The following is a 16,131-nucleotide window of genomic DNA, read 5'->3' on the forward strand; positions in this document are numbered from 1 at the left end:
AAAAGAAAAAAAAAATCTTTTATAAAGGTATTAGCTTGGGGACTCGATGAGCTTAGCTTTGGTGCAAGTAATTTTTTCTCTGGTTCTGAGGGTTGGGGGAGTTGAGGGGATGAGAAATAGATAGAACCTGCTGATGCCTTTTGCTCAGGAGCAATAGATACATAGCTATCACAAAGTTTCCTTTCAGCTGTGTTCTCACTACAACTCTAATCAGCTTTGGTGCTGCTTCATATCCCACCACTAGGTCCGCTTCTACTACGGTTCTCCAGTCAAGAATCACTTGCCATTCAGGATACTTGGGTCTTTCCCATTAGAAGAAAAAAACAGGCCTTGGAGGTGCTTATGGCACTTTGCTGAGTGTCACAGGGAACTGAATATTGACCTTCTCCCAGGCATAGGGATCAAAGGTGGGGACTGAGGGCCTTTCTTGAATGACTCAAAACCTCATCCGAAGCACTAACTGGATCACTCAAGGGGGCCCACAGCAGATGTTTTATATCAAAATATTCTGACATGGCAAACCCTGATCAACTGATCCAATACTTCAGGAAACAGCACAATCAGCAAATTATGGCATCGATGCTCTACATTAGCTTCTCCCAGAGCAAAAATTTCAGGTAAAAGAGGGCTAGAGGGTCAGAGGCACACTTTTCATAGCTCACTTTGGTCCCTTCTGAATCACTTTTTTCAAAAGACTCATTGTAAGATAGATATCCCAATATTCAACACAAAGCAAAAACAAAACCAGAACTAAGCTTCAAAAATAAGGGAGCAAGCACTCTTCACAAAGCTCCAGAAGCATGTAGCTTCCCAAAATAAAAGAATGCTCTTATATTTGATATGCAAAGAAACTCACTTAAAATTTTGGAATTCATTATAATTCATTCTTAACTTTTGCACATTTACCTTCTCTAAATAGTTTTTATTTAGAATGGGCTGAAATTAAATGCCAAACGTATGTCAACTAACGATGTAGGAAAATCTTAACCACATTTGACAAAACCGGTTCAAAATAAATTATAGAAACTATTCTCTTCCAATAAGAAAATATGTAATTCCTATCTCCAGGAATAAGAACCAGAGATTCAGCAGGCAATAGACATCCTATGATTCAGGTATAATGCAATATATATATATATATATATATATATATATATATATATAAAATATTTCTATGTAAACCCCAGACATCTTAAGATCTTATAGTTCAGTAAAACTGCTGCCAATGTCTTCTCTTGGCTTAACAATGCAGCTAATAGTTTGGAAACAAAGACTACAAGGTCTCATTAGGCAGCAAGACACGTAAACTAAACTTTTGGCAGATAGAGCAGTACAGATATGATATAGATCCATGATCACACAACACAGTCAGAAACTTTATTAGTTTCCTCTACAAGAGCTAGTAATATCTTTTTAACAGCAATCTCACGTCATCTGAGAGGCCAAACAGATCCATGGAAGGAAGATGAAAATTAAATACTTAAATTAATCAAAAGGCACTACGACACCACCTAGAACTTTCTACCACGGTGGTAGTGGGCTAAGGAAGATCAAGCTACAGAGAAATAATCTTGTGTCAATGTTACAGAATACACAGCAAGAAGTGAGGTTTACTTTCCAGAAGACAATGGTACAGTGATCATTTGGGCCCAAGAAGATTATTTGGCCAGGAAAAGGTCAGATGGTTGAAGGTCAAGTCAAATGGAAAAAGAAACAGATACAAAAGACTCTAAGTGACAATCCCCAAGCAGAGGGTGATGGGTCAGGATTTTTCTTCCTAAGAAGTATCTGTTGTACTGTGTGCACTGCCTTCCATCAGCCCAACCCCCGCAGCAGCCTGCCTTACAGGGGCTCACCAACCAGAGATGAGTTCTGGGCTGCCTAAGGCTCTTGTAATTTAGAGAACTTGTCATGTGTTGTGTGTGTGTGTGTGTGGGGGGGAGTAGGGGAGAATTAGGTTGGCTTTATTCCCAGCAAGTAGTTCTGAACTAAGGAAACCCTGAAACATTCACATGTAGTCTGAGCTTCCCCAATCACATTCAAACACCCCCACACAACACCCTTCAAAGCCTGAAAACCTGCAGCAGCTGAGCTGTAGTTAAAGCTGCAAGGCTCACAAAACCAAGAAGCCAGAATGAGACAATATGGGTAAAAAATCTGAGCAATTAGTCTCAATCTGTTTTTCCCTAATTTTGGAGAAACTAAAATATACCTGACATGGGATGTAGAAAGCTACTAGAGTAAGCTGAGTCTTCTGCTGAATATTTTATCAAATACCAAGGGAAAACAAGGGGTGGGGTTCACTTTATTTTTTAAAAGCCTCTGAAGTTATTCTATTATAAAGGGACATGGCTGAAAAGGTAGGAAACAGATTCCCCATTGTGAGTTCTCCTGATGGCTTCTGCAAGGATCATGGAGATGTCAATCACCTAGACAGGCAAGAAAAGCACTGGGTTAGTATAATATAGACAGAGACAACTGGCCAATTTGCAGAGAATGATGAGCAGCTTAATGAGAGTCCTTCCTTGTAAGATGGCTGCACTGTGATGTTTCCCCTTGTGCACCCAGCTATTCTACGTAACATTTTAAATAACACCATATAGGATAGTCGACACGCTAATGGAGGAGAAATTCTGAGTCAGACTCACCAAGATGGTGGTGAGTTGGCATTTAAAATTCTTAGGAATGAAGAAAACATATATTTAAGTGGAAAAAAATCCTTAATAACATCGACCCTCCAATTTTACATATTTTACAAAGCTAACGGATTACTGTACACATTTTTCATTAAGTAAAGGCCTTATATTTTAGTGTAATGACATCTAAACTTGAGTATCTAACAATTACTTAGAGAATTACTTTCAAGTAGTGGCTCCAGGATCTCTGGTTTTGTAGGTCTTGGATAGAGCAAAGGGATCTGCATTTTTTAACAAGAACATAAGGTAATGAGGCTGTTTCCAAAGCAACTTTGAGAAACACTTGAGTTCTAAGGAGTGTACCTTCAGTTTAAAGGTTTCACATTATGTCTGCAAGAGCTAATAGTTAAGAGCGACACACACAGATATTATAAAGTATGGACTTGCAAATTTGAGTGAGCATCATCTGGGTGATGCCTGTTAAAATGTAGACTCCTGGGCTCCAACCTCTAGAGATTCTGAGGTCCAGCCATCTAAGTCTTTAAGTACACGATTTTTTACTTTTAGATCACAGACCCTGATAAGGAACTAAACCCTTAAGAGCAAAGCAAGAAATCTTCTGGTAATTCAACATATGAAACCACCTCATGAATGCTTAGTGCAATTTTGCTTTGCAAGAATCTCACCCTCACCTGTATTTTGGAGCAATGCTTCATCTTATCCTCCTGAGGTATGGTATTGGTGACAACTACTGCTTCAAAGCATGCGTTGTTAATGCGAGAAATGGCGGGGCCAGAAAAGATTCCATGAGTCAAAATAGCATAAACTCTGGTGGCTCCAGCTGAGAGAAGCCTAGAGGAAAAAGCAGAGTTGACTTGGATTACTTACTTGTTACTACAGAATCTGAGTTAGGAAGAAGTGCATTAGTTAGCTTGGCTGCCCTACCACAGACTGGGTAGCTTAAACAGAATTTTATTTCTCACAGTTCTGGAGGCTGCGAAGTCTAAGATCAAGGTGGAAGCAAGGCAGGCTTCATTCTGAGGCCTCTTCTCTTGGCTTGTTGGCAGCTACCATCTCTCTACGTGTTCATGTGACCACTTTTTATCTCTCTGTGCATATACATGCATGGCTGATGTAAGCTCTCTGGTCTCTTCTTCTAAGGCACTAATCCTATCATTAAGGACCCCACCCTCATGACCTCATCTAAACCTAAGTACCTCCCAAAGGTCTCATCTCCAAATGCCAACATGCTGCGGGGTAGGGCATCAATGTATAAGTTTTAGGGGGCCACAATTCAGTGCATAACAAGGAGAGAGAACTGGACTAAGAACTTATCTGAATAGGTCTGGCTTTGTGTAAAAGGACCGTGGCAGACTATTACACTCAACAAAATCCATCTTGTCTTTCTGGGCACACAGCTGGACTACATTTCCTAGCCTCCTCCCCGCCCTGAATAGTTAGGTGTTGCCGTGCGACTTAATTCTGGTTTAATTCTGGCTATCAAAATGTGAGCAGATACAATGTACACCACACTTCTTGGCTGAGCTTACAAAAATCTTCCATGGGTGATTGATTCTCCGTGCTCTTTTCCCTTTCTGGATGGCCAAAATGAAAATGAAAATGTCTGAAAGTAATCTTAGAAGCCACATGTTAAAGATGCAGTGACATAAGACTCAGAGAGGAATAGTCACAATGGAGTGCACCATAAATGAGAAAGAAACTGTATCATGTTAAGCCACCGATATTTCAGGGAGTTGATCTGTTATAGTAATTAGCATTACCTTACTAATATAAGAACAAAAAGAATTGTATAAATGTATACTCCAGGATCCAAATCAGGGCTCATTCAGCACACAAATATGTTTTTAGTACCCATTACATGCCAGGCCCTGAGCAAGGCACACTCAGAGGTTAAAAAAGATTTATGAGAAACAATGCTGTCCGTAGTGGTTTAGACTGTGAGCAATGGGGAGCCACTTAAAGTTTTAAAGGTGAGGAATGAAGTGTTAAAGGTGAGGAATGATGGGATCTAGCCTTAGGTTTTAGGAAGATTTCCAAGTGAGAAGGCAATGTGAAAGATGGACTGGGGAGGTAAGAGACTGGTGACTGGTAGCAGAGAGAACAGAGGGAAGGCAATTTAGAACAGTGTGAGAGATGAGAAGTAATATGAATGAAGTAGCAGCTAAAATAGACGATCAAGAGGTGAGACTAGGGTTTCCCGCTCAGGTAAAATATAAATATGAGAATATATTTCTCTCTGCTCAGGTCTATGGATTTCTACCTTAACTTGTTTTTTAAAACAACTATCAAAAGTAGAGTATTCAAAGTGATGAAAATATTTTGGAAATACAGCGGTAACAGTTGAATAACACTGCAAATGTAACTAATGCCATTGAATTGTACACTTAAAATGGTTAAAATGGCCAATTTTATGTTATACATAATTTAGTACTATAAAGAGTACTCATTGACTTACACATATTGCAATTCAAGCCTAGGGTGACAAAAAACTCCTAAAGCTAGTTATCATACCCTCGATTCAGTTCCAAAAAGAATCAGCAAGATTAAGGCATTCAGATAGCAGTCAGCTTTTTTCTTCTAACCACCAGCCCGCATCACTGCTCAGCACTCACTTGTCAGCTGCATGGCAGATTGTGCCACAAGTATCAGCCATGTCATCCACTAGAATGGCCACCCGATCCTTCACGTCTCCCACCAGCACCATGCGGTCCACTTCATTGGCCTTCTTCCGTTCTTTGTGAATCAAGGCAAAGTCCACATTCAACCGGTCTGCGATGGAAGTCACTCTGCAAAATAAGATGTTCCTAGATTAAAAACCTAGGGTGTATTAGTTCCTAAACAAAATAGATGGATTAAATAATGGGCTTGTTTTCTGGGGGAGAATACTCCTTGAAACCAAACAGTTCCCAGAGCTGGAAGAAAGCAACTACAATTTATTGACATTACAAACTAGGTTTTATAGACTAATGCCTCCTTATCTTAAGAGCAATTTCCATAAATTACGATTCATTCTAGGTTACAGGAGGGGATAGACAGATGCCCTCACCAGTTCTAGGAAGCAGTATAATGCTAAGGTGCGTACACTGAATGAATTGGCAGCAGAAGCGGTGAGAGAAAAGACTCAGTTAACTAATATCAGGAGTGCAGACTGTCCTAATTTGACATGAGGATGTGATGAGAAGTGGACCTGAACCTGGCAGGAGAGGAGCAGTACCCAGCCTGTTCTAATGCTCGTGCCTGGATGCCAAGCTTGGGAGTTCCTTTAATGCCTGTTAGAAAGGAAGTTATACCAATTAACCAGGCAAACTGGGCATGCCATTGTACAGCCAAAGTATCTCCAAATCAAAACAGTTTTTGTGAGTTTTTTTTTCCAATTATAAGATAATAGAAAGACTAGAAGGTGAGATAGAAGACAAACTTGTCTGGTGGCAAAATACTGTTATCATTCATTCAAACAGAAATTCATATAGTGTAAATGACTGTGCTGTCCCATTGGCATGCACGACCATACTCCACTGTGCCATCTTCATTATGTGTAATGAGACCTGTGCTTTGGGCTTTATTTTTTAGTGTACTGATCCAACCAGAGCGTTCTGTCCTATTTCCCTTCTGACACTGGTCACATATCTGAGTTTGCGCTAGATAGAGGAGAACCTGCGACCATATAATAGAGACCACAGCAAGGTTTGAACTACAACCTAGGTGACATTTGTACCCTGATCTAAATGAGCCACACCCCGTCCTCTCCATTACTGCTTCATGGGCATATATCATCTAGAGTAACCAATCTACTTGGAATGTATGAATAAATCTGAGATAAATACATGATTATTTCGAGCATCCCAAACTATCCATACTTAATGTCCAACAAACTTAGTGACTGCAGAAAAAGCATAAAGGGCTACGAAAAGTCACTTCCCATGCCCTTGAGAGGAAAACTATGTGCAAGTCACAACTGCACCGGGATCTCTCCCTACTCCAAAAATCCTGCCAAAACAGAAGTGATAGCTCCTAATTTTGAAAATTCTATCACTAAGAAAATTAAAAACCAAAAAAAATACATGTAGTAATAAGTCATCTATTAAAGGTGGTTTTTCTGTACCCAACTTTGGAAAGAAAATCCCGCTTGATTATTTATTTCATATGTGACTATTTTCTAAGTCCCATGGCTAGTTGTGAAAATAATGCACAAGTTAAAACAAGTATGACAATTACCATTAGGGGGTGTTTTTTAGGCTGTCTCTAGTATTACAGATGGTAAGTGGTGGTTACACGAGCCTGACAAAGCCATCTATCTGTCTGGATAATCAAATTCAAGTTCTCAGCTTATCAGTACTGTTGAAATTACTGAAATAAAGAGGTTGTTGAGAAACAGTCATTGAAGATTTGAATGGCTTTTAGAGAGATCTGAATTAGCTTTTCCTAATCATCTGTGTTTGGTAGCTCTTCGTTCCATTTCCACAACATGAAGAGAGTATGTCACACTTTTGAATGCATTATTAATGCATGATCCACTGAGGAAATAAAAAGCTGTTAGTCGGCACCACGTGAGCTATAAAGTACCGCGACTGGTAATCCGTGGCAGTTCGTTTGAAATGTTAAGGTCTTGGCTTTAAATAAAATTACCACGCTTTATTTTCCTTCCTGCTTAATACTTTAATCCAAAGGATCAAAATGGTCTAACCAACAACAGCGTTAAGAGGTGTGTAAAAGCTTGCTTGTCCACTATTATCATGTGGTTTGACAGCAGGTGCCACTCATTAGAAAACCAAATTTCCTCCCTTCCCCGATCGGTTTCCAGCAGTGTTACTAGCCTTGCAGCGCCAAGTTACCAAGAGGTTATAGTCAGGTCCACAATACCAAACTATTCAGGGTCCCCCTATTGCTGTCTTGTCTTTCAGGTGGGGACTGGGGCCAGAAAAAGCGGGGCCAGCTACTGGCACATCCATGGTGAAGCACTTAAAAAGTATCAGTCACTTGGATAGAAAGACATCACTTTCTGACAACTGTCTGAAAGATTTTCCCAGTACATTGAGAATAATATGAATTTCAGCCATACCTTTTAGCACCCCCAGCATCAGGTGAGACAATGGTGCAGTTCCTCCACTCAGAGATGTTCTCCCTTATCCACTTCAGGACAGCTGGCTCTGCATATAAATTGTCCACAGGGATATCAAAAAAGCCCTGTAGAAAGGAGCTGGGTCAGTTTTGCTTTGTGTTCCTTCTCTTCCACTTATAAATGATTAACGCAAAGAGAATGGTGACTTGCCCAAAGAATAGCTTACTGCAACATTCAGACTGATTAAAAGGCATGCCCAGTGTGGGAGATTATAAAAACAGCCTCCTGGAATTCAGACTGTGCAAGAGAGCCCAGCCACAACAGGCAAAGCCAGCTCTCGGTGACCCACAACTGACCCTAGGCACATGAGTGAACCCTTGGAAAAAATAGCCAAGTTCGGCAAAAGCTAACTGGTAAACCAGTTAGAGATGCTATGATACATAAATTTAATGGAAAGTACTTATAATAAATGGTCACAGAGAGTAAATAGAAGTCAGATCTGTGCTCTAATTCTAGTTGCTACAGATTAGTTGTGTTTCTCAACTGATTTGTTCCTCTTCTACAAAATGGGTTTAATCACCTGTCCTATGTACCTCAATGGACTGCCATAAGGTTCCAATGATAATGATTTAACAAATCTCTTTAAAGTGTATAAATATAAGGTGGTATTCAGCTCCCCTTACTTCGAGTTTATGCTAGAAAGTAGGTTCCAATATCTGTGACTCTAAACTTAATGATAACAGTAACAGCTCCCATTTATTTGGTTCCTGTCATGCGCCAGGCATACTATGAATTTAATCTTAATACTCGCAAAGCAGTATATATTCAGAGAAGTTAAATTATCTGCTCACAGTTACAAAGCTAGCCAAGTGTCAGAGCCAGTATTCAAACTAGGTCTGATCCAAAGCCTCCACTCTTCCCAGGATACAAAACTGTCTCCTTTTCCAATCACCCTAAATGACTAAGATCATGAACTGAGCTTAAAGTGAGGATGTTTAAAATGTTGTCAATGTCTAGTTCATTAGAGCTGTACTTGGGCAGTTTTTTGCTTCAGCATTCAATCCTCTCCCCTCCCCTTTTCTAACCCCTGAAAATCTCTAAGCTAATGTTCAGCTTCCACTGTTACCTGAATTTGAGAAGCATGCAAGTCCATGGTGATAATATGATCTGCGCCTGCTACGGAGAGCATATTTGCAACTAGCTTGGCTGAGATTGGAGCACGGCTCTAAATGGAGGAGAGAAAAAAAAAACAAAAACAAATAGTCAATTTGAGAAACAATTCGTTTGCTCAATAAGCATCTATTTATTGAGTACCTACTATGTTTAAGGCACTGTGCTACTAGGAAATTCAAAAAAAGTGACATGACCATTGACTGAGTAGATCACAATCTAGCATAAATATTAAGTGGAACATCACTTTTCAAACTCGGGATATGTACTTCATAAAAGAAAATACCTTTCTACCTTTCATTTTCTTAATTTAATATACATATTTTCAGCCTATTCAAGTGTTTCCAATGCTCAGTTTAAATTAGGCAGGCTTAAAAAATCTTTTTCGAAAGAATTTTATTGAAATCTCTTTTCACACATATATAGTCAAACCTGTATAACATCTAGCATGTCAAAATTTAAAGACATGGAATTTATTTACACCACTGCCTTACTCATCTGGAGGTCAACCTTCCAGCAACCTCAACCTCCTTAAATAACAGGTAAACATAGCTGCTGCACTATAAAATGCTCTTTTTCTATACTCTTGGAATAAAAATATCTGGCCTTCTCCTAGGCATTGTATGTAAAATTTGGGCACTGATTACAATAGACAATAGACCTGCAAAGTTTTATGTATATGCCTATCCTCTAATATATATCAGATAAATTAGGGGAGGGGGTGTGCGTGTACAAAGAGATCGAGTACTCATGTAACAGATTTCCAAGTTTTATGAAGAGGTCATAACTATAACTGCAAGATGGTCCCAGAAGTTCTATCATAGTTTCAAAAATATTCTACTCCATAGGAGCTGGTGCTTAGTCTTACTGATACAATTAAAAAACAGCAGTGAGCTAACAGAAAGTTATATATGTATGACCAGAATAAAATATAGAGACTACAAATGTGTTGCTTTATACCAATCACATATCACTTGAAGATTCAATAATGTCTAAGAGAATGGGACAAAAAAAAATAATACCTTCTAAATATATATTTGATGATTAAGGAATCTTTTAGAACTTTGGCCAAGTGCTTATACTTCTACTGATTTAAAAAAAAAAATTTAAAGGAAATTCTGTTCCTACCTTATCCTTCTTATCCTGCCGGGCATAAGGGAAACATGGGATGACTGCAGTAACCCGGCTGGCTGAAGCAATCTTGCAGGCATTAATCATGATCAAAAGCTCCATGAGATTGTCGTTAATTTCTCCACAGCCACTCTGAACGATGTAGACATCCTCTCCACGTACGCTTTCGCCAATTTCCACACTACAACCAGGAAAGGAAAGATGACAAAAACAATAGATTTTAAAGTACTATAATTCTACAGACAGTAAGGTTTAAAAACCATAGTTTCCCTACTGATATGTTGCTAATGGGTTACAGCTGCATGTGGATCTTGATACCCTCACTTCAGCAGATCTTCTAGAGCAGGGGTCCACAACCCTGGGGCTGTGGACTGGTAGTGGTCTGTGGCCAGTTAGGAATCAGGCCGCACAGCAGGAGGTGAGCCGCAGGCAAGTGAGGGAAGCTTCATCCGCATTTGCAGCTGCTCCCCAGCTGCTAGCATCACCATCTCAGCTCCACCTCAGATCATCAGGTATTAGATTCTCATAGTAGCACTGGTCCCTGGTGCTAAAAAGTTTGGGGACCACTGTCCTGGAGGAGCTCTCGTACGAGAAGCAGTTCATTGCCTCAGTTTACTCCAATGCACTATATAAATATTACCTAAATTACATGGGACATGAAAAAGATTGGCTAAAGTATTCACAAATATTTGAACCATAATTTCAGTTGGTAGGCTATATCTCATTTCAGGCACTTGACATGTGAATGCGAATTTGATACAGCATCTGTGACTGTCACAATCCATATAACAAAAGTAGAAAGATCATAAAAAGAACAAATGAGATCATGATGGCCAGTTCACTCAACATATTAAATGTTCTTACACAAGTCACTGTGCTAGGTGCCAGGGATACAATGGAGAATAAGACAGATGTAGCCCTTGACTTCATTCTACGCTAAGTGTACTCTGGTCCAATAAGAAAGTCTTGCAAGCTGATAAAGGCGATACTTATTATTTAATACTTATTCCTTTACCATCTAAATAATGATGGAAAGGATCCTACTTTTATAAAGAATGGTTAATTTATATTGTAAAAGAAAAATAGCAGCAAATGGTGAAAAAAATCAAACCACAAACTAATTAGAACAGGGAAGCTGAGATTCCTGGTAGCCAGAACAAAGGAAGAAAACACATTAGTTTGACATATCTGGAGATAAACTTTCAAGCACTGAATTCAACAAGTATTTTATGTTAAACATGCATTATTTGCTTAAATCAGTAATGGAAGTTCCTACATCAAGAAACTAGAAAGTTGGAATATAAAACCAAAAGTAAACAGGAAGAAAATAACCATAAGAGCAGAAATCAATGAAATTGAATATATAGTAAAACAATGGAGAAAAACCAATGAAACAAAAAGGTGGTTCTTGGGGGAAAGGGAATCAATAAAATTGATAAACCTCTAGGAAGGCTGACCTAAAACAGCTTCAATGGAGAATTCTACCACAGTTAAATAATTAACACAAAATTTGCACAATCTTTTCCAGAAAACAGATGATGAGGAATTATTTTCCAACTTATTTTATGAGGCCAGTATTATCCAGATACCAAACCAGAGAAAGGTAATATAAAAACTACAAAGCAGGAGGAGGAGAAAGGTGTGTGTGGTTACAACAGGGCAACAGGAAGGATCCTTGCAACAGAATAGTTCTGTATCTTGACTGCATCAATGCCAATATCCTGGTTGTTGCATTATGCTATAGTTTTGCAAGAAAATTGTAGTGTGGAAAAATTATGCTTTGGAACTTTGGGAAAACTGGGTAATGGGTACACAGGATCTCTGTATTATTTATTACAACTGCATGTGAATTTATAATTCACACTCCTCTCACTACCTGGAATGTTCTTCCTAAATCTAACTCATTCATTTCTCAGGTCTCCAATAAAAATATCTTCCCTGACCATCTTAAGGTACTTTCCTGATATTATAAGATTATAAGTGACTTAAAAAATACCAAGCAATTGCACTATATGGACTTTATTTGCATATAAAGTCAAGCAAACTGTAAAAGAAACACATTTATGAAACAGGAAAATTTGAACACTGGCTAGTTATTTTGATATTAAGAGATTAGTTAATATTTTTAGGCAAGAAAATGGTATTGTGGCTACTGAAATGTATATAGGCGATATAATATCTAGGTTTGCTGCCAATAATTCAATTGGTGAGTGTGATGAGGCTGGAATAATAAATGAAATAACATTAGCCAAAACTTGCTAACTATTGGGTGATGGGTACATGCGGGGAGTGGGGTGGGCCGGTGGGATCATTACACTATTCTACTTCTCTATGCTTGGAATGTTCTATAATAAAATTAAATAAAGTGACTCTCTCATCACCCTAGTTATTCCCCTAGAACATTTACACAATTTCTTATCACCTTATTTTTTATGCACTTGTTTGTCTCCTTCACCAGAATGCAAGCTCCATGAAGGCAGGAACCAGATTTATAATGCTCATCTGTATCCCCAGCAAGGGAGTGTCACTATGACACAAAGGATGAATGAATGAATACGCCTCAGGATTACTTACGCTGCCTCTTGGGTCCACTCACTTTAGACAGAATACGAACCTTCTCCAGGCTTATTCACTGTGAAAATTTAGAAGCTTGACTTTTTAATTTATGAAACTTATTGGGGTGACACTGGTTAATAAAATCCAATAGGTTTCGAGTTTACAATTCAATAATACATCACATGTATATTGCACTGTGTTCACCATTCAAAGGTAAATGTCCTTCCGTCACCAAATATTTGATGCCTTTTACCCCAATCTACCTCCCCCCTCCCCAATGGTAACCACTAATCTACTATCCATGTCCATGAGTCTGTCATGTTTGTTACTTTGTTTTCTATCTCACATACGTAAAATCATATAGTTCTCAACTTTTTTTGACTGACATTTCGCTTAGCATGATAATCTCAATATCCATCAATGTTGTCACAAATGGAAAGATTTCATATTTCCTTATGGCTGAGTAATATTCCATTGTATACATGTACCACAGCTTCTTTATCCAATCATCTATCAATGGACACTTTGGTTGTTTCCATGTCTTGGCCACTGTGAACAATGCAGCTATGAATATCGGGGTGCATATATCTTTGCAGATAAATGTTTTCAATTTTGGGGGTAAATACCCAGAAGAGGGAATGGTGAGTCATATGGTAATCCTATTCTGGGTTTTTTTCGGGAACTTCCATACTGTTTTCCATAGTAACTGCCAATTTACATTCCCACCAGCAGTATCTGAGGGTTCCTTTTTCCCCACGACCTCTCTAACACTTTTTATTACTTGTCCTGTTGATGACAACCATTGTAATAGGTTTGAGGTGGTATCTCATTGTGGTTTTGATGTGCATTTCCCTATAGCTAGTGAGGTTGAGCATCTTTTCATATGTCTGCTGGTCACTTGTATGTCTTCTTGGGAGAAGTGTCTGTTCAGGTCCTCTGCCCATTTTTAATTGGATTGTTTGCTTTTTATTGTTGAATTGTATGAGTTCTTTGTATATTCTGGATATCAGGCCCTTATAAGAGGCACTGTTTGCAAATAACTATCTTCTCCTACTCGGATGGTTGCCTCTTTGTCTTAATGGTTTCTTTTGCTATGCAGAAGCTTTTTAGTTTAATACAGTCCCATTCATTTATTTGTGCTTTTACTTCCCTTGCCTCTGAAGTAATATTCATAAAATCTTCTCTAAATACAAGGTCCATGAGTTTAGTATCTATGTTTTCTTCCATGTAATTTATTGTTTCAGGTCTTCTATTCAGGTCTTTGAGCCATTCTGAGTTAATTTTGGTATATGGTAATAGACAGCAGTCTACTTTCCTTCTTTGCATATGACTTTCCAATTTTCCAAGTACCATTTGTCGAAGAGGCTTTCTGTTCTCCATTGTATGTTTTTGGCTCCTTTGTCGAAAATTATTTGCTCATATATATGGGGGTTTATTTCTGGACTCTAAATTCCATTCCATTGATTTGTGCGTCTGCTTTTCTGCCAATCCCATGCTTTTTTTTTTAACTGTCGCTTTGTAGTACAATTTGAAGTTGGGCAGAGTGATAACTCTGGCCTTGCTTTTTTCCTCAGTATTGCTTTGGCTGTTTGGGGTCGTTTGTACTTCCATGCAAATCTGATTTTTTTGGTTCTAGTTCTTTAAAGAATGTCAATGGGATTTTGATGGGGATTGCATTAAATCTGTATAATGCTTTAGGTGATAAGGTCATTTTAATTATGTTGACTCTCCAATCCAAAATCATGAAATATCTTTCCATTTTTTTGTTTTCGATTTCTTTTAATAATGTCTTATAGTTTTCAGTGTATAGGTCTTTCACATGCTTTGTTAGGTTTATTCCTAGGCATTTTATTCTTTTTGCTGAAATTGCAAAAGGTATTTTTCATTTTTTCCCTGAAAATTCACTGTTAAGAGCATAGGAATGGTATGGATTTTCGTACATTGATTCTGTATCCTGAAACAGTGCTGTGTTTATTATTTCTAATAGCTTTTTAGTGGAATCTTTAGGTTTTTATAGAGAATTATGTCATCTGCAAAAAGTGACAATATGACTTCTTCATTCCCTATTTGGATGCCTTTTATTTCTCTCTTGCCTGACTGCTCCAGCTAGGAATTACAATACTATGTTGAATAATAGTGGTGATAGTGGACAGCCTTGTCTTATTCTTGATTTTGGAAGGTTTTTAGTTTTTCACCATTAAGTATGATATTACCTGAGGGTTTGTCGTATATGGGCTTTTTATGTTGAGATACTTTCCTTCATTACCCATTTTATTAAGTGTTTTAATCACAAATGGATGCTGTATCTTGTCAAATGCGTTTGCTGTATCTATTGATATGATTTTTATCCTTTATTTTATGTGGTGTATCACATTAATTGATTTGCATATGTTAAACAATCCCTATGCCCCTGGGATGAAGCCTACATGGTGCATAATCTTTTTAATGTGTTGTTGTATCCAATTTGCTAGTGTTTTTGCATCTGTATGAGATATTGGTCTATAGATTTCTTTTGTGTGTATGAGCTTTACCAGGTTTTGAGAATTCTTTGTCATTAATTTTTGACAATTTTAATGTGTTGTGGAGAAGACCTTTTCGGGCTCAGATAATTAGGTGTTCTGTTTGCTTCTTGGATTTGAGGATCCAGTTCTTTTCCTTAGGTGAAAAAGTCTCGTCAACTATTTGAATATACTCTCTGTTCCCTGCCACCTCTCTTCTCCTTCTGGTATACCCGTTATTCTTATATTGCTTTTTCTGGTAGTGTCAGACAGTTCCTGTAGAGTTCTTTCATTTTTTTTCTCACTCTCAAGTCTTCTTCCATCTGCGTCATTTCCAGATTTCTGTCTTTGATATCACTAACTCTCTCCTCCATCTGGTCAGCTCTATTTTCTAAGCTTGCTATTTTATTCTTCATCTCTTTTAATGAGTTCATCTCCTGAAGTTCTATTTGGTTCTTTCTTAAAGTTTCAGTCTCCTTTGTAAAGTACTCCTGTTATTCGTTGATTTTGTTTCTAAGTTCTTTGAACTGTAGATCAGAATTTTCTTGCATCTCGAGTTTTTTTTTTTTTCCCCCAGAAGTGCAATCTTGAATTCTGTCATTTAAATCATATAATTCTGTATCTTGAAGCTTATTTTCTGGAAATTTTCCATCTTCTTTCTCAGTTGCCTTGTCATCTTGTTTGTTCATAGTGTTTGATGGATTATTTCTCCATCTAGGCATTAAAGGGAATGCACTGTTTTTTTTTGTTTTTCCTTTTGAAAGAAAGTTTATTATATAGTGATCTCTCTTCAGCAGGGTGATGTTTTTCTTTTGCTTTCCAGTAGGTGGTGCCCAAGCTTCCTGTACTGCTCAAGCTTGCTGGATCTCTGCTTTGAGGTTAAAAATGCCCTTTATTCTCTAGGGAAATGTGTCTCTGTGACCAGTTAGCCTTGGTTCCAGGGCTCCACCCTCGTGAGAGAATGTGAAGGGCAATGGGGGTCCAAGCCTCTAAAAAGGCCCTGAAGTCCTGGTACTGTCCCAACAATCGGATGCAATGCTCTGCTGCTTCCTTCCCAATC

The 16,131-nt window shown here is 38.3% G+C and overlaps 1 protein-coding gene across 1 annotated transcript in view; it reads right to left on the minus strand.

Moving 5' to 3' along the window:
* Positions 1-2,277: 2,277 nt before the first annotated feature.
* Positions 2,278-16,131, minus strand: part of PRPS1 (phosphoribosyl pyrophosphate synthetase 1) — a 19,970-nt gene continuing 6,116 nt past the window's right edge. Inside the window, exons 2-7 of the mRNA XM_039879738.1 lie at positions 10,015-10,198; positions 8,843-8,941; positions 7,717-7,841; positions 5,270-5,443; positions 3,329-3,488; positions 2,278-2,429 (exon numbers count right to left, since the gene is read on the minus strand). Of these exons, the coding sequence (XP_039735672.1) occupies positions 2,337-2,429; positions 3,329-3,488; positions 5,270-5,443; positions 7,717-7,841; positions 8,843-8,941; positions 10,015-10,198 (835 nt within the window). The 3' untranslated portion in view covers positions 2,278-2,336. The remainder of the gene's footprint in view (positions 2,430-3,328; positions 3,489-5,269; positions 5,444-7,716; positions 7,842-8,842; positions 8,942-10,014; positions 10,199-16,131) is intronic.

This window comes from Pteropus medius, unplaced genomic scaffold (assembly GCF_902729225.1).
Source record: "Pteropus medius unplaced genomic scaffold, Ma_sr-lr_union100, whole genome shotgun sequence".
NCBI lineage: Eukaryota > Metazoa > Chordata > Mammalia > Chiroptera > Pteropodidae > Pteropus > Pteropus medius.